The 22,299-nt window shown below is 44.2% G+C and overlaps 1 protein-coding gene and 1 long non-coding RNA gene across 11 annotated transcripts in view; one reads left to right on the forward strand and one right to left on the reverse strand.

The window, feature by feature from the left end:
* Nucleotides 1-1,621: 1,621 nt before the first annotated feature.
* The window catches only part of Peak1 (pseudopodium enriched atypical kinase 1), a 210,278-nt gene continuing 189,600 nt past the window's right edge, over nucleotides 1,622-22,299 (reverse strand). For all 10 annotated transcript variants that reach the window (XM_027415020.2, XM_027415021.2, XM_027415016.2 and 7 more), the window contains one exon: nucleotides 1,622-8,273. In XM_027415020.2, the coding sequence (XP_027270821.1) occupies nucleotides 7,110-8,273 (1,164 nt within the window). In that variant the 3' untranslated portion in view covers nucleotides 1,622-7,109. The remainder of the gene's footprint in view (nucleotides 8,274-22,299) is intronic.
* On the forward strand, nucleotides 8,269-16,862 carry LOC118238688. The gene is made up of 3 exons (XR_004769621.1): nucleotides 8,269-9,771; nucleotides 15,594-15,657; nucleotides 16,172-16,862. It is a non-coding gene; the product is annotated as an uncharacterized LOC118238688 (long non-coding RNA).

The following is a 22,299-nucleotide window of genomic DNA, read 5'->3' on the forward strand; positions in this document are numbered from 1 at the left end:
TGTAGACCAGGCTGGCTTCAAACTCAGAGATCCACCTGCCTCTGCCTCCCAAGTGCTGGGATTAAAGGCGTGTGCCACCCCCCAGAACATTCTTAACTGCGGAGCCATCTTTTCATCCCCAAGTCCCTGGGTATGGCCAGCAGCTTCCACACACCTTCCAGAGAACAAATGAGCCATTGATTACTGGACGGTGAGTGCATATAGCAGAGGGTAATCTGGTGTTCTGAGAAGCCCTGTCATGCTCAGACAACCTGTTTCCTCTTAAAGAGTTTTGCACATTTGAGTTAGAGCTTAGCAACCAGGCCCCCGCCCAGTGTGAAATCCAATTTTTAAGTTTTAGCTGTAATTGCCTTGAGCTGCTTTTAATGACAACTTGTGATCTACCAACTGCTGCTCCTGGCTCCTAAGGTGCTAATGAAGCTCCTTCCCTTGTGGAGTGCAGGGTCATTTCGAAGGAAGCCTCATGGCTGGGGCTGGAGAGAGCAGGCAGCAAAGCGGAGGGCACGCTGGTGGGCTCCTCAGAGCGGCAGGGTCCCATGCATTCCACGTAGGACAGAAATCAGCTTCTCTGTAGCATGGGTTGGAAAGAGACTCTGCAGGAATGCTAATGACAAGTGTTAAGTGGCACATCTCCTCCAATCACCCTCTGCCTCCTTGGATTCAGGTTAAGCCAACGTGGACTGGCCTATTACCTCCAGGCCCTGAGTCCTTTCAGGTCTCCGGGATGGCTATTCATGTAGCATTGGTGTTAGGTCCCAGTCCTTGCACAGCATTCTCTGTGACCTCCAGGACCCAATGCCTACCTATGCCCCCGTCCCCAAGCCCATGCAGTATACAAAGCCTGTGTCCTTGGGCAATGTGTAGTCAGTTGTCTCTTCCTCCTGGATGCAGCCCAATTCATATGAAGTGTGTTCCCCAGCAGCATGACACCCAAGCCTGGCAGCTACCTTTCTGGATTAAGCCTTAAGAACAATGTTAGCAGATTCTAGCAAGTGGAAATAAGCATAAACATTTTGTGAAGACCATCCACCATGGCAGCAGTGGTGGAAGTTAGAGCTTAAGTTTGGTTAAAAGTCTACACGTTTGTACTTTCAGCTATGCTACTTCTTCAATAATATGGCAGCTGACACTGCCATTGCTGACTGCTGTCTTTTTCTGAAACCAGGTGGCCTGCTCTGTGACCTGTCTGCCTATTAGCTTGTCTGCCTTTGCAAGGATGTCTTGTGTGACAATGTGCTTTAAGGAACAGGCCTCGAGTGTGTGAATTCTGTAGATGTATAGGCTTGTTCCTGCACAGCTCTGACTTCACTGAAGAGCCAGCCAAGTCGGCTTGCTTGCAGGCCAAGCCTCTCTGACCAGGTAGCCTGTAGTGAATGGACACCAGGGGGCGATCTCACCCAGCAAACGGACAGCCATCTCCACTTGCTCTCCTTTTCTCAAATTAGAGACACTGAAGAAAAAAAGTGTCAGTAAGAGATGGAGCTGGGACACAGGGCATGCTGGCTAAAGGCTATCTATCCTTGCCTGTTTTAAGGACAGGCAGCCATCTTGGGAATGAGCAAGAGAACCACATCTGTAGCCAAACCCACACCAGCGTGTCACCAAGGACAAGTCACTGGAATGACATACACTTGAAGTCTGTTTTTTATTGTATATTAAACTGAATTTATTTACACAGTAACGTGAGGCCACAGAGTACACAGCAAAGTACCACAGCGAACCAAAGGGCGGCGCCACTGGTGACGTAGGGGACCTTGTTATTAATTTATACAACTGTAAAATGTGTAAGGATGGGGGTAAAACGCTGGAGGAAGAGAAACAAGATTTTCCAATACAGAGTGTGGGCAGTGTCGTGGAGAATTAGAGAGGTAAAGACTGCCATGATCCAAATCACTGGGACAAGTGACATGTTGCTTCTGTGTCTATCTCCCAACAAAACACCCTCCAGATAATGAACAGAAAACCCAGCCCAGTGTGTTCACACACAACTGTCTAGAATTGGTGAGGCATTGGGGGCAAGAAAGGAACAATTTGAGTGGGCTTCCTAAAGCTGTGTGGTTTAATCTTTCAACAACACTACACAGAAGCCATAGGGTTGGCTCAACATTTGAGTCACCAAGAGTTCAGACACACATACTAGCCACAAACCAATGGGCAAAGTGGATTTTCTGTACCATAACAATGTTCATAGCAAAATATATAACTCTGATTCTGCTGGGTTTAAAAAAAAACCCCAATCTCTATTAATTCCCTGAAACTTTCCCGATTTAAAAAAAAAAAAAAACAACATGGGGGTAGGGTAGGGTGGGAAGCAGGAACAGATGTAGAGGCTCTTGAAGAGGGAATGTAATATAGAATATTCAGAATGCACACCCCTGTAGCCCATCTAAGTGGGCAAAATTTCCAGCGGCAGCTGATGCAGAGGTCTCTAATTTAAAACAGCTGCAGGGGTAGGTGTTTGACAGCTGTGTAGCACCTTGGACAGTCTGGGTACTTTTACACATTAGGTGACGGTAATGCTGATGACAATTGCCTTCGCAGGAAGGTTCATAAAGATGGTACAGTGTGTTAAGAAATTTCCCAAGAGTTCTTTAGACAAACCTTTTGAAAGCACCTTCTTTTTAAGAAAAAAAAAAATCACCTCAAACCCAAGCTTTCAATATTACAGTCATGGTGTCCCCATGCCGACAGTCTGGGCAATAGCCAGTCACGGTGAGCAAGCTAGTTAAGAGTTCCTCCTTCTTAGATACCAGAGAATTTCACTCTGCTCCGGCTACTGCCACTCCCCTTACTCCCACCACCACAATCACCTTCTTTTTCCTATGTACACAATGGACTGCCTGAAAATAATAGAACTTTTTTTGTCCTTTTCTTTTTTGAGGATGGACTTACCAGTTGAATTACCCTGGTCATGAAATGTGTGCAAACTCCCTTCCTCTGGCATCTGCCACAGTTCAATCCCGTCATCTAAGAAGCAAGGTGAAAAGGCTTGGCTTCTTTGGTATAACCTGTCTAGGACCTTGCATTATGGCTCTTCGGACTTCCTTTGGGGCACTGGTTTTGGTCCATGGTGTCCCCACCTATTCACTGCTGTGAGTGTGGGCAGATGGACCCCAGTGTACACTTCAGCAGGAGTGGTACTTGGGTTTGTCTCAGCGCAACACTTTGGGCCTTTGAGGATATGAGCTTCAATGAGGTAAATCTAATAACCCAGTTTTATGGGCAGCCATCCTGTTCACTTATTAGGCTGGATCAGAATCTCAATCCTTATCCACTAGTGAGGGGAATGACAAGCATGCCAGAGCTGGCCCAGGGGGCTGAGTTCCTCTTGTTCTGTTTCCAAGTGTGTGTATGCTTTATATACTCACGATTACTTCAAATATAATGAAGCCTCCAAAATCCATCCCAGCTTTTGAGACTAGCCTGTATCTTTTCAGATGACTCTGGGTAAAAGCTAAGGGAAAATCCTGACTGCAGGTCACCAGCTAATGTCTGGTGATTTTCCAGTACTGGATAAATTAAACTTGGAAAGCTGAGTGTTAGCCTTCCATGACCTACTACTACTTGGGCTTCAAGATCTTTCATGGAACTTTGCGATAGCAGGAGTTTTTACTCTTAGACAGATCGATCTTCCTGGAGGTTTAGATTTCCATGTTCATGAATACACCCTGAGCTCAGAGGCAGAACTGGCACTTCTTACAATGGGAGGCTGCTCTGACTAGCTCTTGAGTGGTGTACTTCTCGGCCCTCAGCACTAGCAGTTTGGGAGTACGAGTGCACGTTCCCCAATGACGCATCCAGACCATCTCTTGAGAACAAATCCTGAAACCCACTGCCATCGCTTTGCCTTCCAATCTAACTCTGCTTTGGGGTTGGTGGTTTTCATGAATCGCATGCTGTTTTCCCACAGGTTTTGTTGCTCGTTTGCTCATTTAACTGCTGTCTCTTATGGTGAACTTTTGCACACTCTGTGGGTGTACACATCCCCAAAGGGCTCTCCTCTGTGGCACAGGAGGCTGCTGGTAGCCTAGGCCTTTCCAGGAAATAATTCTTCTTCCCATGGCTAGATGACTATGCTAACAAGGCACTCTGAGAGACATTTACTCTGGCCTGCTATAGCCACAGCTCTGTTTCTCTAGCACCCACATGTGCTGAGATTGCTCATGTGGCTAAAGGAAAAGCTCCAATAGGGGCTCAGTTGTTCAAACTCTTAACATAATGGAAGAATCTATGGCATAGACTTTAATAGAACAGAAAAAAAAAATCTGGTCAATGCAGCTGTTACTTGTGAAAACTTCAAGCACTACGCTAGTGACACTCCAGAATTCATAATATATGTATATATAAAAGGTGTGTGTGTGTGTGTGTGTGTGTGTGTGTGTGTGTGTGTGTGTGTGTGGCTGCAGAGGGTAGGGTTTCCTTCTAGTCAATGAATGGATTAAAATCGGAATATAAAGTATCTGTGGTAAAGTTATATTGACTGGATTTCATTATTTTGAGACATTCTCAGAGGACCACCCCCTTCCTGCCTAGAAATACAGTTCTCGTCTCTGTGCTGACCAAACCTAGGACACGCTCTTCCCTCCCCCTCACATTCTGCAGCCATCCCCCAGAGACAAGTCACACAGCCACCGTCTCCGGGAAGCCCGAGGCTCTTCTCTTGTTAGCTGGCTTTCATTTTTGCCCTTCACTAGTGTGGACAGTAAGAGACACATGGAAGGAAGAGCGCTCAGTTTAGCAGTGTGGTCAGACAGTGGTAGTGGAAGTGTGCGTGTGTGTTCTCCCGCATCGTGAAAGAAGGCTGGATCCAAGGTAACGGAAAAAAAAGAAAAAAAAAAAAAAAGAAAAACAAAAGGAAAGAAACCACTACTGACAGAACAAACAGAGGGGACTAGGGAATACTCTGCATTAAATATGTAACCTCATCAAATAGTCAACATTCAGATTTACACGGGAAGGCACCATGAGAGCGACATTGAGAAGGTATGTCTCCATTTGCAAACATTGTGGGAAGTGAAGGGCTGTGCCAGCTGATGTGGTCCATGGTCTTTATGCTGCCAGTTCAGTGCATAATTAGGCAGGGAGTTATGTGCACATGGGCTACGTAAGAGGAATCAAACCCCAGCCTGCCAGGCGTGATGCAGCCATGACTCATGGCTGCCCAACTCCATGGTCATGCTATCTAGAAGAGACAAGACTCTCTGTGAGCCAACTAGCCCTCTTTCCTGGGAGTTCGGAGTCCTAGCCAGGAACACAAGGCCATTCTCCATATGCAGCCTCACACGTATTATTCTCTTTAAAAATGCATAATAAAATACATTCACCTTTTTCGATCCTCTTTGATAAGGGTGAATCACATGAAAGGCTGTTAAAAATGTTAAGTCTAGAAATTTCCAAGGCCACTAAGGTGCCACCCAAGTAATACTGCACAATCAGTCTTGGCTTTAAGACAACCCTGCGCTGGTGGATTAGGGGCTCCCCGGGGTTCTGCACTGGCAGGGTATAGAGAACATGTCTGTCAACCCTGCCACAGGTTGCTTCCCTGGAGGCCTGGCCCCTATCTCCAGCATGTGCGTGCACACAGGCACACATGTGTATACGCTCACCATTCAAGTGACTCTTGGGATTTCAAGGTTGAAGTAAACAGATACTCACAGTTTTGAATAAAACAAGTGCATGAGCATACAAACACACACAGGTGGAAAGAACACTTGCTTCTTAGCGCAAGTATGTGCCACGGGAAGTAAGGTTTCTGTAGTTCTCACTCAGGTAAAGTTGCAACATAAACACTGTAATATACAGATTAAAAATACATACAAAAATTGCACATAATTATGGGAGAGCACAGGTCCCACGGGAACAGCTCTCAGCCATCCACTGCAGCCATCAGCCTTCCTGTGAGCTGAGCTCCAGGGCCACTGCAAAGTCTTAGGAGCACTCACTCTGGGAGGCAGTCTTTCTGAAAGAGACTGGCATCCTTAGGAGCAGGTCAGCCATCTTAGTGGCCTTCCCCTCCTCCCTTGTCTTCTGGCCATTCAACTAGCCAGCTTTGAGGTGCTTTCTGAGGCGATGTTAATGCTAAGTGGACAGCCATTTCAATTCAGAGATGTTGTCTACAGCATTTGGCAGGGTAGTTAATACTGGCTACTGATGGAAGGGAGGTGGCCAGTTACTGCTTGTGGGGGAAACTGACTCAGGCACCACCAGCCCGGCTGCCCTGCTGATCGGTCTGACAGTGGTCAAGAACAGTACTTTAAAGTCTGTTCCCTGAGGGCCCCTGGAGGATTGCACACACAAGGACATTATTTCCTCATGTCCTGCCAACTATTCATAAAATCTGAACTGCATTCCATCCTGCTGAGGCACTGGTGACACCACCTTTGGTCAGCTCTGGAATGGGCCACAGACTTCAGCAGGCTGGGACAGAGTAAAGGTAAAGGACAGCCAAGCAGTGGCAGTGGGGTTACGGCTGTCAGGCTGCTCTCTGTGCAGGGTACCTTTACTGAGAACAAAAAATGGAAATGGACGACCCATGATCCAACAGACAGGAATCTCTCCTCCCCCTTCACCTTATACCAGAACAAAGGCTTGTCTGTTGCCAGTAACTAAAACTAAGCAAAATGGCATGTCCTCCTGGGAAAGAGGCAGTTATTGATACTCTAAGGAAGAGGAAGCTGCTGTGTGAGCATTACTGGATGACAGCTGATATTGGTGACATGCACTGCTAGCTAGTTAGGAGAGGCAAGCGTCAGAGTTATGGAAGAGGTGGACACTGCTTACTAAGTTCACTCCACTGGAGCTGGTCCTTCATGAATGTGCATTTCATTTTTGACCCCGTATTTGTGGGGCTATTCAGATGACAAATGTTCCAAGGGAAGGTGATTGCACGGTTGTGCAGTTGAATTTCTGTACAGTAAGGAGACATTCGGCTTCTCACTGTGCAAAGCTGTGGATGACCTTGCTGAATGGCTCCCTCTGCTCGCGGACGAGGACGGCAAATTAGCGTCTCTCCTTTCCTTGAATTCTGAGTGAGAGCACTAGGACAGGGACATGAGGGCGACATGAAGAAGGTGGAAATATTTAATAAGAAGAACAATGTCCAGGCCACATTAACGGTGTTGCAGGATTTTTACAATATAACTCAGGGAGTCTGTAGTGGCAAAAGCCAGATATTGAGCACAAAGCCAATCCTCGAGGCTGATTCCCCCCTCTCTGTCCAGGGACTTCTCAGCAAACTTGATCATCAGCAGTGTGCGCTTGATGTCCAACCAGTTTTGGAGCAAGGCGTTCTTCTGTACTAGGGTTGTAGAGGTGGTGAAGGTTTGGAAGAGATCTTCCCGGGGGCCCCAGAGCAGACACTGGAGGATGCCTTTGGCGTCAGAAATGAGGATGCGTTCAGAAGGGTTGGGATTTAGGAGACAGCTAGCAAGCTGCTGCAGGCCCCAAGAGTATGGGGAGCGGAGAGGGATTCGAGGCAGATCTGTGCGTGTGTACTCCTTCTCCTTCAGCTCTGGGTTCTCATCAAAAGGGTTGGGCAGGTGTAGCATCTCATAGATGAGGATGCCTGTCTGGAATTCATCACACTTTTTATACTGGGTGGCTGTGATAATCTCTGGGGCAAGGCGGGACTGGTCTCGGAGGATCTGGGGATCCACCAGATGGCTCTTCTGCTTGGCCTGAGAGAAGTTGCTCACAATGAGCCTTGTGGGACAAGCCGAGGTGGGGCAAGGGTCTGTAGGTGAAGGGCCGTGGGCAGCTCCCCCAGGCTGGTGCTGGACAAGCAACAAGTTCTCTAGGCGCAGATCGCAGTGAGTGACATGGTAGGGCTTGAGATGCTCAAGGCCAGAACATAGCTGTAAGAGTAGCAGACACACTTGCCTCTCATACAAGTCAGGGCTCTTCCCATGATGGGCCAGGGAATCTCGCACAAAGTCAGCCACAGTGAGATGAGGAACCTCTCTGGTGATGACTACAACGTGGCTTCTCTGCTTCCTGTTCGTGACTTGTTGGTTCTCTTTCTGGGATGACTCTGTTTCAGAGCAGGACTGGGGATTTCCCCTGGCAGTTTCTGCTTTCACCTCTTCCTCACTGTTTTCAGTTTCATCCTCTGCCTTTTCAGGAGCATCAGGATCCTTCCAGGGAAGCAGACGATTAGGGACTTCAGCAAGGAAATGACCACAGTCCTGCTGGATATTAAAATGCACAGCCAGACTCTGCCGGACAGCCAAGCTATGGTAATACTGCTGAGATTCCTGAGTTTTGCTCTTACAGATCTGAAAGAGAGCAAGAAACATGACTTAAACTCGCTTCCATAACAGACTCGGGATATGCTGAGGATGGTTCACTGGAGGGTGGCTCATTAGGAATAAACAGTCGCATAGTGAAGTCTTCAGGGTTTTGGCAGCCAGACCTATGCTGAGTGGCCACTGCTGGTAGCACCCTTTGCCGTGGTGCCTACAGTCAAGGCTGTGCTCAGTACTTTATGTATACCACTTCCAGCGTTCACAGGAGCCCTTCCAAGTGGTCCAGGGTTTCAACCGTGGCACTGGGAAATTGCATGCACACACGCACAAGAATGAAACTTGACCCTTGTGCTCTCACCAGTTACAAAATCAACTTAAGATGAATTAAGACTTGGCCTCAAGTTATGACCTGAGGTTATAGAACCAGCAGAAGAAGGCAGGGAAAAGGCTTTAGGATGTTGGAACAGGAAAAAAAAATGCATATAAGACTCCAAAGGGATCCGCAACAAAAGCATAAACAGACAAATGAGATTACATCAAACTAAACAACTTCTGTACAACACAGTAAACAGTCAACAGACTGAAGAGATAACAATGGGTGATACATTTGAAACTACACATCTGATAAGAGGCCAATATTGAGAATATATAAGAAATTCAAAATAAAAAATAATAGCAACCAACCAACCAACCAAAAAAAACCATAACAATGACAAAAATAACTAAAACTCAAATAACCCAATTAAAAATAACTAGCAAAAGGCATACAATGGGATGGACACACACACACACACACACACACACACACACACACACACACACACACGGAAAGGCAAATCAAAACCATATGACCTCATATTACAATGGCTGTTACTGGGGCTGGATGGCTTACCAGTTAGGAACTAATTGCTCTTGCAGAAGACCTGAGTTCTGTTCCCAGCACCCATGCCATGAAGATCGCAACCACATATAACTTCAGCTCCAGGACGATCAGATGCCCCTGGACTCTGAGGGTGCTTGCACTTACATGTACACACTTCACCCCCCACATATACATAATTAAAAAGTAGCAAAAATAAATCATAGAAAAAAAGGAGAGCTGTTACAAAAAGCAAAGTGCTGGTGAGAGCATGCAAAAAAAGAACCTCATGCACACTGTTGGTGGGAATATAGAGGAGCACAGGCTTGTGGAAGACAACGGACAGCAGCCTCAAATAACGAAAATCAGAGTCACTATATGACCTCGAAAGCTCACTGCATGACCACAGGAAATGCAAATTATATTTCTTGTTGACTGGATAAATAAAATAAGGTATATACACATAAAAAATAACGACATTCTGTCATTTGTAATAACAGGTGGACGTAGAGTCATTTGCTGAGTAAGACAAGCCAGGCTCATATAAACCACAGTATGAGTTCAGTCAGCTATGGACCCTAAGGAATGGTCTCAGAAGCTGGGAATGAAACAGTGGCTACCAGAGGCTGGGGAGGGGAGTGAGGAAGGCCCCGACAACAGGTACAACAGGTTGGTGGCATGAATTCAGATGTTTTGTAGAGTATGGTGATTATAGATAATATGTAACTTATTTCAAAAAGGCCAGAAGGAAGGACTTTGAATGTTTTTTATCACCAAAATCTGCTGCATGTCCAGTGTATGTTTTTCTGAAATGGAAAGGATGAGGTCCAGATACATGTTAGCGGTGTTCAGAGCTGAGTGTGTTGCAATGCCAAAGCTTGTTCGTCTCCACCCTCCACCTAGCCAGGAGACAACAACAAACAGCAAAACCAATCTTCACTTACTTCCTGTAGAAATTTCTAGCCTGACTCTTTCTCATTTCCCATCCTCACCCCACCCCATAATACTGGGGATTGAAACCAGGGTCTTGTGCTCGACCAGCCCCACCAAAATGCTTTCTTCTAACTGGCCTGATTTTATACCAACGCCAGGCAGTAAGACCTTTCAGAAGGAATTCTATGAAGTAGGCATTACTAAAGAAGGAAGCTCTGATATCAAAGGACTATAAAAGCAATAAACAAATGAAATAACCCCAATGGGCTTAGAGAGGCCAACAGTGGAGATGCAGTCTACCAGTAAGTTCACAGACCACAACTGCCTACACCACACACCTCAGATACCATAGACTCCCAGTAGTATGTTCTCTTATTTTATGGATACTGTCAGTTTGGTACAGTGATATGGAAAAAAGGAAGTTTAAAAAGTTGTATTTTATCCATTTTACTTAAAAAAGAAAACTGCAACTCTCTTAGGAGATACAGATCGATGCCCTATTAGGAGAAGCAGCACACACTGATTCCTATTCATATAGATATTAAAAATAAAAGAAAAAAAAGAGCAAGGCAGTCTCCAGGGAAAACAGCATCTATTTCTCATTGCCTATGCTTACCATAATTAGAGACTTGTTATCACTGGTCCATGCCATGGAAGTACGTACATATATATCTACCGAGATAGCCAAAACCAAGGTCTTTCAAGTCTTCTGCAACATACTTACCTAATCAGTTTGAAAAATGCTTTATATTTATTTTTAAAGCAAACTTCTGGTCTTGAAATAGACGTCCTCAGGCAGAGTTCAAGTTCAAACATATATCTTTCAGAAAACATTATCTTTGGAAAGCTCTCAAAGTCTCCAGCACATGCAGTGTAATATATATCCTATATGCTCATCAATCACATGAATTCCTTCTATAATGCATCAATGGCAATCCTTCATGTTTATGTGTCACCAGGTATTTAAAGTCCTACACTAGCCATAATTTAGTTGTATGGGGGGTTAGATCCAGCACATGGTGCCATTAACTCATTGGCAGTTTATAACTTGCTCAGTATCATACTTCTTGACAAAATGGAGGTTCCAGGATCCCAACCCCTCAGTCTTTGAAAAGTCTATCAAATATCATCGAGCTGGGTTGAATGAGATTGAAAATTAAACTCAGTTGTCACGTTACAGAAAGGACACTCCCAAGGACTTAGCCCTGGGATTTAGCCTTGCTAATAGCTGAGTATCCTTGGGCATGGTCACTTAATTCCTCTGGGTCTCAGCTTGCCTAACGAAGCAAACACCACAAAGACTATGGAAACCTTACCTCACAGGCAGTAGGAGAGATTAAAGGGGATCAAGGAAATAATCTACACATGGCTAAGATACACAAATGTAATGTTGCTAACCAATCAGACTACTTGGAGATGTTAAAAAGGATGCAATCTTACAGAATCTTCATATTTTTTCAAAGAGAACAAAGAAAAAAAAATACTGTCTGATGTGTGAGAGTGTTCATGTCTCCCCTCCTTCTGTGCCCCAACCCCTTCTTTCCTTTAAGTTCTGAGTGCTACCTGCCACAGCGGGTGGGGTGGGGGTGGGAGTGGGGTGGTGGGTGGTGGTGGTGGTGGGGTGGTGTCTGACTGCTAGTCTGATGGAGGAGAGCTAATAAATGACTGGTAAAGGCTTTCTTTCCCTTCCTTCCTTCCTTCCTTCCTTCCTTCCTTTCTTTCTTTCTTTCTTTCTTTCTTTCTTTCTTTCTTTCTTTCTTTCTTTCTTCCTTTCTTTCGTGTCCCATGAAGAGTCTGGTCTGGACAGGAACTCACTATGGAGTCCAGGCTAATCTCAAACTTAGGTTCCCAAGTGTAGCTATCAGCTAAGGTCACACATTATGTTCTAGTCTTAGGAAACCAACCTACTTCTAAGAGAAAGTGGTTCAACCAAGTTTTTACTTTTTTCTATGCCAAATGACACTGAAAAAACCCCTCATCATCTGGTGGTTCAACATCAGAGGTAGAGGAGATGGCTTAACTGTGATATTCTAATTTTCTCTGCATGTATACACAGAGGTAGTCAGACATATTTTTATAAGGTCTTCCAAAGTTTTGCAAGTAGATAAGAACACGGATTCTACAACTAGAATTTATGTTTAGCTTCACAGATCAACCTGAGATAAAGAATCAGAGTGACTCGCAAAGAAGCTATGATAAATTGTTCTACTACTTTGGTTGCTTGGGAGGAAAATGGCCTGCCCAAAGAGCAACCCGAGCAGCAGTACTTCCTTATCTGTGCGTTCACACAGACAGGCTAGGGAATAATGGGTCAATCTAGTTTAAGGGCAAATGAAAATGAGAGAAGAATGGAGCATAAAAGAGAGGAAAGGTACTGGATTTTTAATTGGTTTATAACCATGAAGCCAGTTACAACCCAAACATGGACTTATGGAGATTTCCATAATAAGATTTCACACGATAGGTAGCTCATAAATCTTTATTATGGAGGCTGCAATGATGTTAATTTAGGCAGGAATATTATATTATTCTATGTACTACATAGTAGCCATTTTTCAAATATTAATAACTTGACTCCCTTAGATTAAAAAAAATACCTCAAAATGGTCTGACTTCAGATGATAAATTTCTAGTTCAAAAGTTATTTTGGAGAACAAACTACTCTTTCCAGAATAAATGGCCAAAGTTCTAACTGTCAGTGGTTTGTTTGTTTTTAAATTCTTCTACCCAGTATTTTCTCTACTCAGGGTCAAAGTAAAACGTTCAGTTTCTCGTTTTCATTTATTTCTTTTGAGCAGAATTCATATTCTTCCCTTCTAAAGGGCGGATGGTGAATAGGGGCATCTCAAGAAAGAGTCCTCAGAAGAACTATTCCCACAGGGGTCCTAGTCCTGTACCCCCAGTTCTGAAATGAAAACACAGCGGACGCAGAATGAAGATGCTATCCTATCTTCAGGAAGTTTCCACTCCCCACAAGAGAAAACTATGGGAAAGCATACTTAAAATGCTGCCAATTTTGGCTGATTCTTTGGTTGTCTGCATTTTAAGTGCCTGCCCTCCAGAGACACTAGAGGGAGCTGCAATATCAACATCCAGGCGCCTCTGCACACCACAGCAGAACAAAATCCAGTTGCTGAAGGGTGGCGCGTGTAGAAAAATATAGCATGGTCTGTCTGTCTGTCTGCTGCTGACTCATCAGGGGTAGTGATGTTGAGTTCATGTAACCTGATGAGACCAGCACACCCAGGCCAGGAGCCCATCCTGAGCACAGGGGCTTCACGCTCACCAGCTCACAGGGCACACCTGCTTGAGGTCCTCTCCAGAGGGGTCAGGGAACACCAAAAAGGACAGCTAGCTGGTTTGTACATGACCCCTGACCCCATCTTGAATAATGTGCTGGTGTAGCAGTTGGGGCTTGAAAGGAAAATGGGTACATGTTTGATAAAATACACAGGGGCGGAGAAATATCTGGTTGTTACCAACTAAGTGGGCCAACGAGTCTGATGATTTTACAGCATTTGTCACTGCAGCATCCTGAAGCAATCTGACAAAATTTCCAAATACAGGGATGGGGACACTTTAACCACTGACAAGTTATCTGCTGGAAAATGGAAAAACCAAACACAAAACCAGAATCAGGGTCAAATTATCCTCTCTCAAGACTTTCTTAGATCGGGGTCAAACACACAACACATACACAGCCCGGTCTCAGCAGGAAATCAAAGCTGGACAATGGTTCCTCGCACACAATCTGAAAAGATTGCAAACATTCATTTCAGTTCAGGGGCTCATTTTATGTGTTGCTCATGGCAACTGCTCTGCATACCTTTGAGGCAAATTTGTCATTATAAAGCATTTATGTTTGTAATAAGAATGTCAACCCAGACAGCTAACTTTTATAAAGTAGACTGTGGGGGGCTGTGACTGCACAGCCACATTATAAGCAGCCAGGAAGGAAAAGACACTCCCAACATGTGTCTCTCACTACAGACCCTTCCAGAATGTCCTCACTGTCTGGGACCTGAAAAGAAGACCTACGTCTCACTGCCCTTTTGGTGACAGATTTTACTCAGTTTAAGGAAATAGAGCAGAGACCGGGGGTAGGGGATGGCATGTGTATGATGGAGTTGGTCACTTGCTATTATCTCTTGACGCTGTGTCCCAAAGGTCGCTTGAACTGCTAAGTGTTCAGCACCACCTTGCAAATGCCACTGCTCCTGCATCTGCACTGTACCCCACAGTTATCTCCCAGAATCTTACACTGCCATCATTGGCCGATTATTTGTGTTGTCTTATCCTGGGAATTCCTAATATCTGGCACAGCCAACCCTGAACCCTTCCCACCCTCACTCTCTAGTCTTTGTTCCTGGCCAATGACTCCTCCACTACCAGGCTCAGCTCCCCATTTTCCACCATCAGGTTCACTCTGGATTTCTCTTCTACCTTTACTCCCTATGTCCAACTGATTTACAACTCCTATTGATTTTATCCCTAAACATTCTTTAAATTATTCTTTCTTCATCTCTGCTATAACTATTACCACCTTCCTAGACTACCACAAAGGTTTTTCCAATGGGGCTCCTTACTTCTCCTATGGATTCCTTTTAAAATAGCTTTTGCAAGGAGCAGAGCCATCTTTTTTTTTTTTAAATCTGTTACCACCGCCTATTTAGATACCTTAGCAGTCTCTTTACAGTTGTGTTTCCCACCTCTTTTCCAATTTGTTTTTACCACCTTGCTCTGTCTGTAGCCAGTCTTCCATTCTTGTATAACCCTTTCTGTCCAAGGCCCATTTTCATGCCTTAGGTGTCAGAGCCCTCCTCAGGTGTTACTTCTGATAAAGAGAAAGTGCTAAACACTCTAAACCTCTCCTGCATCTGGACATCTCTCTTACCATAGTTAGCTCATTTTTTGATCTGCCTTAAGAACAGACACTTGTACCTCAGGGTCCAAAAGGGAACAAGGCACATGGTACATGTTCATTTTACCTATACAAAACACCAAGAAAAAGCTACATTGAATTCAACATGGTTGAGCAGCTAGAGTACATGAACAGCTTTTAGGAAACAGACCGAAGTTGGCAAAGTAATGGAGAAGGGGCAATAGCAGACAAATCTAAGTAATCAACACTCACGAATGACCAGACTACACAATCAAGTAAAACTGGATCAATGAGAGCTGTCTGCTGAGTTGAGTCTGCCCCAGAGGCTCACTGACTTTGTACTGAACAAAACTACACAAAAAAACCGACAAGGCTCTTCATCATTCTACCCACTTTTCTATTCTTTCTCCCAAAGAAAGTAATAATTACAAAATGCAGGACTCTTCCCAAAATAGCCTACATTAGCTTTTATTTTTCCATTATGGGCCCAGTGTGCCTTCAGCCTACTTCCACTTCATCAGCAGGGAATCTCATTTCCTTTTCATACTATGCCTTTTTACAGTGCCTCAGTGAGCCTTCAGTGAGATGGATATTGTAGGGAATAAATTGTAGAGGGACAAAAATGAGAAACACTGAAGATCATACACATTATTCCATCTGTGCTGTTCTGTTGCAGAACACAGATGGGCAACTGCAAATGAGAGTAGGCAGAATGAAAACCTCAAGTTCTATTTGATACTGTAAGTATAGAGGTCAATTACTGTTGGACATTAATTCCTTGACCTGCTGAGCAGTGTCCTTTACTTCTAGCTAGAGGTAAGACCTCCCCAGACCCCTATAGGCAATGCTGTACAACAACATTCAAAATAGATGAAATGTTTAATATATGAAATCCTGTCTGGGTCCAAAGTACTAGGACTCCACACTGTTGAACCTGCTATGAGACTTGTCAGGTTGGCCAGGTATTTCAGTGCTTAAATTACTACAAAAACGTTCACATGGCTAAGAAACTCATTTGGAACCTAGAAGAGATATTTGAGAAGGTAACGGGTGTAAGGCTTTACCATTTGATTTGTGACTTAGAGTTTAGGACCCAGATTAGGAACTCAACTAATGTGAACCCCAACTTGTAATTCCCGCTATGTTCTCTCACCTCATTAATATTAAAGCTCTGACTTTTTTCAGATTAGGCAATTTATTTTTACTTCAAGTTTATATGGGTCCAAACTTCTTTTTTTCTAAGCAAGTTCCCAGCTGAGCATCTGACACGTCTACATGCATGGAGCCATGAAATGAGTGGACACTGACCTAGAATGGCTGGCTGGCTGTGTGTGTAGCTGGCCACCAATCCCCACTTCTGGTAATGTTTCAATGTTGGACATATTTGTGTTGAATTACGAAAGTGGGAATGGTTTCCCATCTAGATTTCTCCTTACTACTAAGCTAGTAATTAACTGTCTGTGTAGATAGTATGAGCTCATTGTAAATTCCTACTGATAACAGCTATTCCCCTTAATGCTTTTTCATTTAGTGTCTTGCTTTCTCAGCATCTACCCAAATAAGACAAATTGGGATTTGAGTAAAAAGTGCAATAAAAAGTGCCGGTCTCCACAATTCACCTCAACTTTATTGCAAGCTTTTAACAAGGCTGTGGTGTAGGTGGGAAAGCAAATATGCTGGCTGGGGAAACAGGAAAGTCCCCATGTCTACTGAGCTTTGTATTGTCTGGCCTTGAGAACAAGGACTTGCACTATCAAAAGAGAAGACACCCATCGTCTCAACTTTGGACTGCTGGAGGAAAACACTCAGAAAGTTAGTTGCATTTTTATATATGTGAAACATTGAGCATCTTCTTTAAGGTAACTTCATCCAAATTTAGCATAGTCTTTCATGGAAGCATTTGTTTGAAGATTATCTCATGAGATAAATGAGAAAAAAAAAATGAGACAAGGCAATAATCTACCAGGTATCCACCTCATCTCTTCTAAGCAAAAGGATTCTATGGAGAATTAGCTTCCTGATTCAAGTATAAATAGGGAAAGTCTGCTTAGGAGTCAGGGCATCTGTCATGAAACTGGTGTTTCTACAAATCTGACCATCCTCTCTGGCCTTGGTTTCCTTTAGTAAAGGATGATAAAAGCCCTAAACTGACTTTAGTCTACTAGGATGTTTGGTTAGTGGTTACTATGATTCTTTAAAAGACAAAGACAGCAATGGAGATTTTCACTTGGATAGCATGGGGGTTAGTTCAAGTTTAATTTCATGGTTAGTTTTATTTAGAGACCAGGGAAGTGAGGGGCTGGAGTCCAGCCAGTGTGTACAGCTCACCCAGACAGTCTGGTCTGCTGGGTGGTAGTCTGCCAAGACAAGAGAGTAAGAGAAGACATGACGGGGAAGGAAGGGGAGCTGAAAGTAACTGATGGTGTGGGAATTGACCATTTTCCTTTACTGAGACACTCAGCTAAAGCTGACTATATTCACCACCTCCCCATTTCTTACCCCACTAGCTTGCTGTGTTGGTATTTGCCCCCACTATTATTCATCGCATTTCCCCACCCCCCACAGTTTAACATTTTACTAATTCTTTGTGGATTTCACATCATGCTTCTCGATCCCACTCATCTCCCAGTCCCTTCCCATCTGCCCTCTTTCCTTGCAACCTCCCCACCCCCCTAAAGATAAAAGAGGACAAAATTTAAAGACAAGAGAAAGGTAAGAAAAGAAAAACCTCATTGTGTAAGCTGCAGTGTGGTGCGTCACATAGCCCTTTGGTCCATATACTGTTACTTGCAAGTGCTCACTGCATTGAGTTGCTGGTCTGGTTAAGGGGTCTGGTTTTTGCTACATCATCAATACTGGGCCTTTACTGGGGCTCCTCTTGGATATCCTGTTGTCTTCTATCATGGAGATCCTGTAACTTTGGGTCTGCAAAACCAGTCCCTTCATGTGCTCCAGCAGATCATAGATGGGGTGGATGTTGGGATGGGCCAACTCATAGCTCTGGTTTTGGGTGGTAGCTGGGTTGGTCAGCCTGCCAACTCTCCTTCTTCCACAATGCCAGGGTGGGCTCTCCAGTACTGCCCTGGCCAGCTCACCCTGTGTAGTAAGCAGCAAGGGGCGGGGCCAATTCTCCTGCTCTCATATCCTCGGGATTGGCTTGCCCACTCCTATACCACCAGGGCTAGCTCTACTGTGCTGCCTAGTTGGGGCACAGGGGACACTCTGCCTAGCGCTGCAACTGGTGAGAGGCAAGGCCAGCTGTCTCCTTCTAGCTACCCAAGGGATGGCGCTCCACCTACCACAGGCCTCAAAGGGCGTGGTGAGAACTTCTCTCTCTTGCCCACACCACCATATGGTAGGTGAGGGGCAGGGCTCAGTCTCTCACGCTTGCATTCTCGGGGTCGCCTCCCCCCACACCTTCATCAATGGGGTCAGCTCTACTGTGTTGTCCCGGGGAGATGCAGGGCCCATTTTCCCTAGTTCTGTATCTGGTGAGGGGCATGATCAGCTCTCTTGACTGCCACAGGTGGCAAGGAGTGGCAGGGGAGGGCATCTTTCCCTCTCCCTCACCACCACATGGCAGACAAGGGGTGTAGGGCCAGCTCTCCCACTCTTACGACCTCAAGGCAGGTTCGCCTGTACCTTCACCAGCAGGGTCAGCACTACTATGGCGGCCAGATGAGGTGCAGGGCCTGCTCTCCTGAGTGCTGTAGACAGTGAGGGGGGAGGGGCAAGTGGGGGCATCTCTCGCCTACCCACACTGTCATTACCAGAGACTGAACTCTTGTCTTCAGAAAGGCTCAAGCTCTCGGCCTGTGGGGCTTTGCCTTTGGTGACTACTGTTCCAATTGCTCCTGCTTTCAGTCACCTCAATGTGTGTATGCCTTTTCTCACATTGCTCTCTTCTACTAACAATAGAATACATCCCATTTACTCTGAACTAAATCAAGATTCTGGGGGATGAGTAAACCGTCTATCTAGGCTTCTCATTTCTTATGAGTCCCAAGCTCCAGTGTCTAACTTGCCTGTCATTTGCATGCTTCATAGACATCTCATCTTTCTGATTTGTGTTTCATTTAATGACACTGCCATTCTTTTGGGGTTGTCCTACCTAGAAATTTATGACTGCTGCCGTCATCTTACATCTAGCACTAACTATCCATGGCTCACACCTCCCCTCAGCTCTGAGCCACAAGTCCCTTCTTTTTCTCTGTCTGACTGCAGCATAGGTGAACTCACAATTACCTGGACTATTGCAAAAACATAATAGCGGCCTCCCTGCTTTCAGTCTTTTGGGTCTCTCCCACTAAGATTTTCTTCCAAAATCATTAATTTTGTATTAACCCCTATGTTTGAACCTTTATAATCTGACTTATTTAAGAGTTATTTGTGCTTTGTCTTCCCCGCTGTATTATAAGCTCTGGGAGGGCAAGGCTTTTGTTTTGTGCATATGTATTGCTATAAATCCACAGACTATCACAATGTTCTACACTGTTTTTTGAAAGGTCATGAAATATTTTATCAAATTCCCATTATTATATATTGTACTAGGTTCCAAGCATATAAGAATTAAAAAGCCATGGTTCTTTCAGTAGATGTCAAAACTAATAGTGGGTAAGAGACACATGAATGTTTCTTTGTTGTGTAATGGAATTACTGCTTATTTGTAAAGCATGATAATATTATGTACATATTAAATCCTGTAGTTTTTTTCTTAAGACAGGGTCTAGTTGTATAGTCTAGGCTGGCCTGAAACTCAAGATCTTCCTGCGTCAGCTTCCCAAGTGCTGGAACTAAAGGTATCTGCTACCATGCCCAGACATTCTGTAACCTTTTTCTCTTACAATGCCTTTATTATGGTTTGACTGTGACATGCCCCCATGGGCTCATGTATTCAAACATGGAGCCCTCAGCTACTGGAGCTGTTTGGGCAGCTGCAGAACTTTCAGGAGATGGGGACACAATGGAGGAAGTGGGTCTCTGTATGGAAGATATTGAGAGTTTATAGTCCAGCCCTGGTTCTGGTTCTAGATGCTAATCTAACAAGATATGAGCAAACAGCCTCACATTCCTGCTACCACCATTGCAAGCCCCTTCTGTTGTTATGCCTTCCCCCATGATGGGCTGGTACGTCCTCAAACTGAGAGCCAAAATAAATGCCTTCCCCTTTAAGTTCCTTCTGGATAGGAAGTTGGTTATAACAGTAGAAAACAGTAATTGATGGAGAAAACAGTGAGGAGGGGAAAAGCTGCTGTGAGGTACCTGACCAGATACCTCTTAGTCCTTTGGAACAGGTCTGGGAGGAATGTGGAACTTTGGAGCTGCAGGCTAGAGAAATCCAGGATTCTGTAAGCAGAAGTCAATGGGTGAGGCTGGTATAGAGTTTAGTGGGTCAGTCTGGCTGGGAGCTCAGGAGAGCAGAATGTGACCAGGCTCATGAAGTTTCAGAGGAGAACAAAGGGTTTATGGAGATGCCATTTATGTCACATGCTGGCAAAGAATCTGGTTATATTCTGGATATGTCCCAAAAAAGTGGAGTGAGGATGAATTCAAAAGTAATGAAGTCAATTTTATTGGAAATTTCAAGACAGCATAGAATATGGGTTATGACATGGTATATTTATTGGTCACTGGCTGAAAATGGTTAGAGCTGTGGAAAGGGAAGATAAGGAGGCTGGGAAGAGAGCAGCTCTCACTGCAAAGGAGATGAACACAGAGAAACTCAGCACTCTGCACTGGCACTCTGGTACTGTTTGGGAAACTGAAGCATGTGGGCCTCACTGGAGGAAGTGGGTAACTAGGGGGTGGACCTTGAGGATAACAGCTCAGTCCTGTTTCTAGCTTTAGTCTGTCTCTCTGTTTGCTCATGAGACATGAGCGAGTAGTATCATATTTCTGCTACCACAGCCACAAGCTGCCCCAGCCATAATGTCTTCCCTCCATGATAGACTGAAATCTCAGACAGTGAGTCAAAATAAGTTCCTTCTATCTTAAGGTGCTTCTTGTTAGATACTTAGGTACAGTGACCAGGAAAGCAATTAATGTAAGATTTAAGAATAAACTATGGTTGGGCGTGGTGGCATACACCTTTAATCCCGGTACTTGGGAAGCAGAGGTTGGCAGATCTCTGTGAGTTCAAGGCCAGCCTGGTCTACAGAGTGAGTTCCAGGGATATACAAATCTTGTCTTAAAAAAAACCAAACAAACAAATAAACAGAAAAAATAAACTGTTTTCTACTTTTCAAAGAGATACTAGACTTAGAAAGGCATGGACAAGGGCTAACGCAATGTAGCCAATATGTAACTAAACCATAAATTAAACCTAGTTCTTCTGACTTTGAAGCCTAATTCATAACCTCTTTCTCAAAAGGTCTCAAAAATTCTATATGGAAACCACTGTGGGGGATGCTGCTACAAATAGGGTATCCCAGGGCTCACTGCTGGCAATTCTGATTCTGTAGGTAAGGAATTGATAGGACCAAGGAAACGGTTGTTAGTGAGGATCCCTCAGGTAGTTATGGAATAGGTCATCTGTATGTAGATCAGAAAGCTGAAATTTCTCATTGAGTCATATTGTCTTCCAGGAAAAGGACATGCAGACAGAGGAAACAGCATGTACAAAAGTTGAGAAATACGAAGGAGGAGCAGTTTATAATTTATGTTAGAGGCTAGGACTACAGAGATGAGTAACCAATGATACCTAAGGGTATCTGTGCCTTTAGGAAACTCAACTAATACTCTACAACCAAAAATGCTCTAGTCTGCCCCATCCCCTGCCACTGAATATATCTATATCTATATATCTATATCTATATCTATATTATGATATAATCTTTTAACAAATCAAAATCACCTATAGTGGCCATCACTCTCACATAGGATTTGATTGTAAACTACTATTCTATAGGTCATTTTAGACAAAGGTGTGCTCAGACTATTCAGTATTCTATGACACTTTGCAATAAACATTCTTTTTTGTTGTTGTTGTTTGTTTTTTTGAGACAGGGTTTCTCTGTGACTTTGGAGGCTGTCCTGGAACTAGCTCTTGTAGACCAGGCTGGTTTTGAACTCACAGAGATCCGCCTGCCTCTGCCTCCCGAGTGCTGAGATTAAAGGCGTACGCCACCAACGCCCGGCCTAACATTTTTCATCTTATATAGTCTTTATAGTCACCACCTTTAATGGCTACAACATTTAATTGGGACAATGGACCCTAATTTATTAAACTATTTTCTTAATATCAGGAGCTTACTTTGTTTCTAATTTTGGCATCATCAGAATTCTTGAGTTTGCTACATTTTGTAGCATTCTTTTATAATCTTAAGAGAAAAAGATGCTTACATCTTTGAAGTAACGAGAAAGAAAATATCTAAGTATAGAAC

This window comes from Cricetulus griseus, chromosome 4, assembly GCF_003668045.3.
Source record: "Cricetulus griseus strain 17A/GY chromosome 4, alternate assembly CriGri-PICRH-1.0, whole genome shotgun sequence".
Taxonomy (NCBI): domain Eukaryota; kingdom Metazoa; phylum Chordata; class Mammalia; order Rodentia; family Cricetidae; genus Cricetulus; species Cricetulus griseus.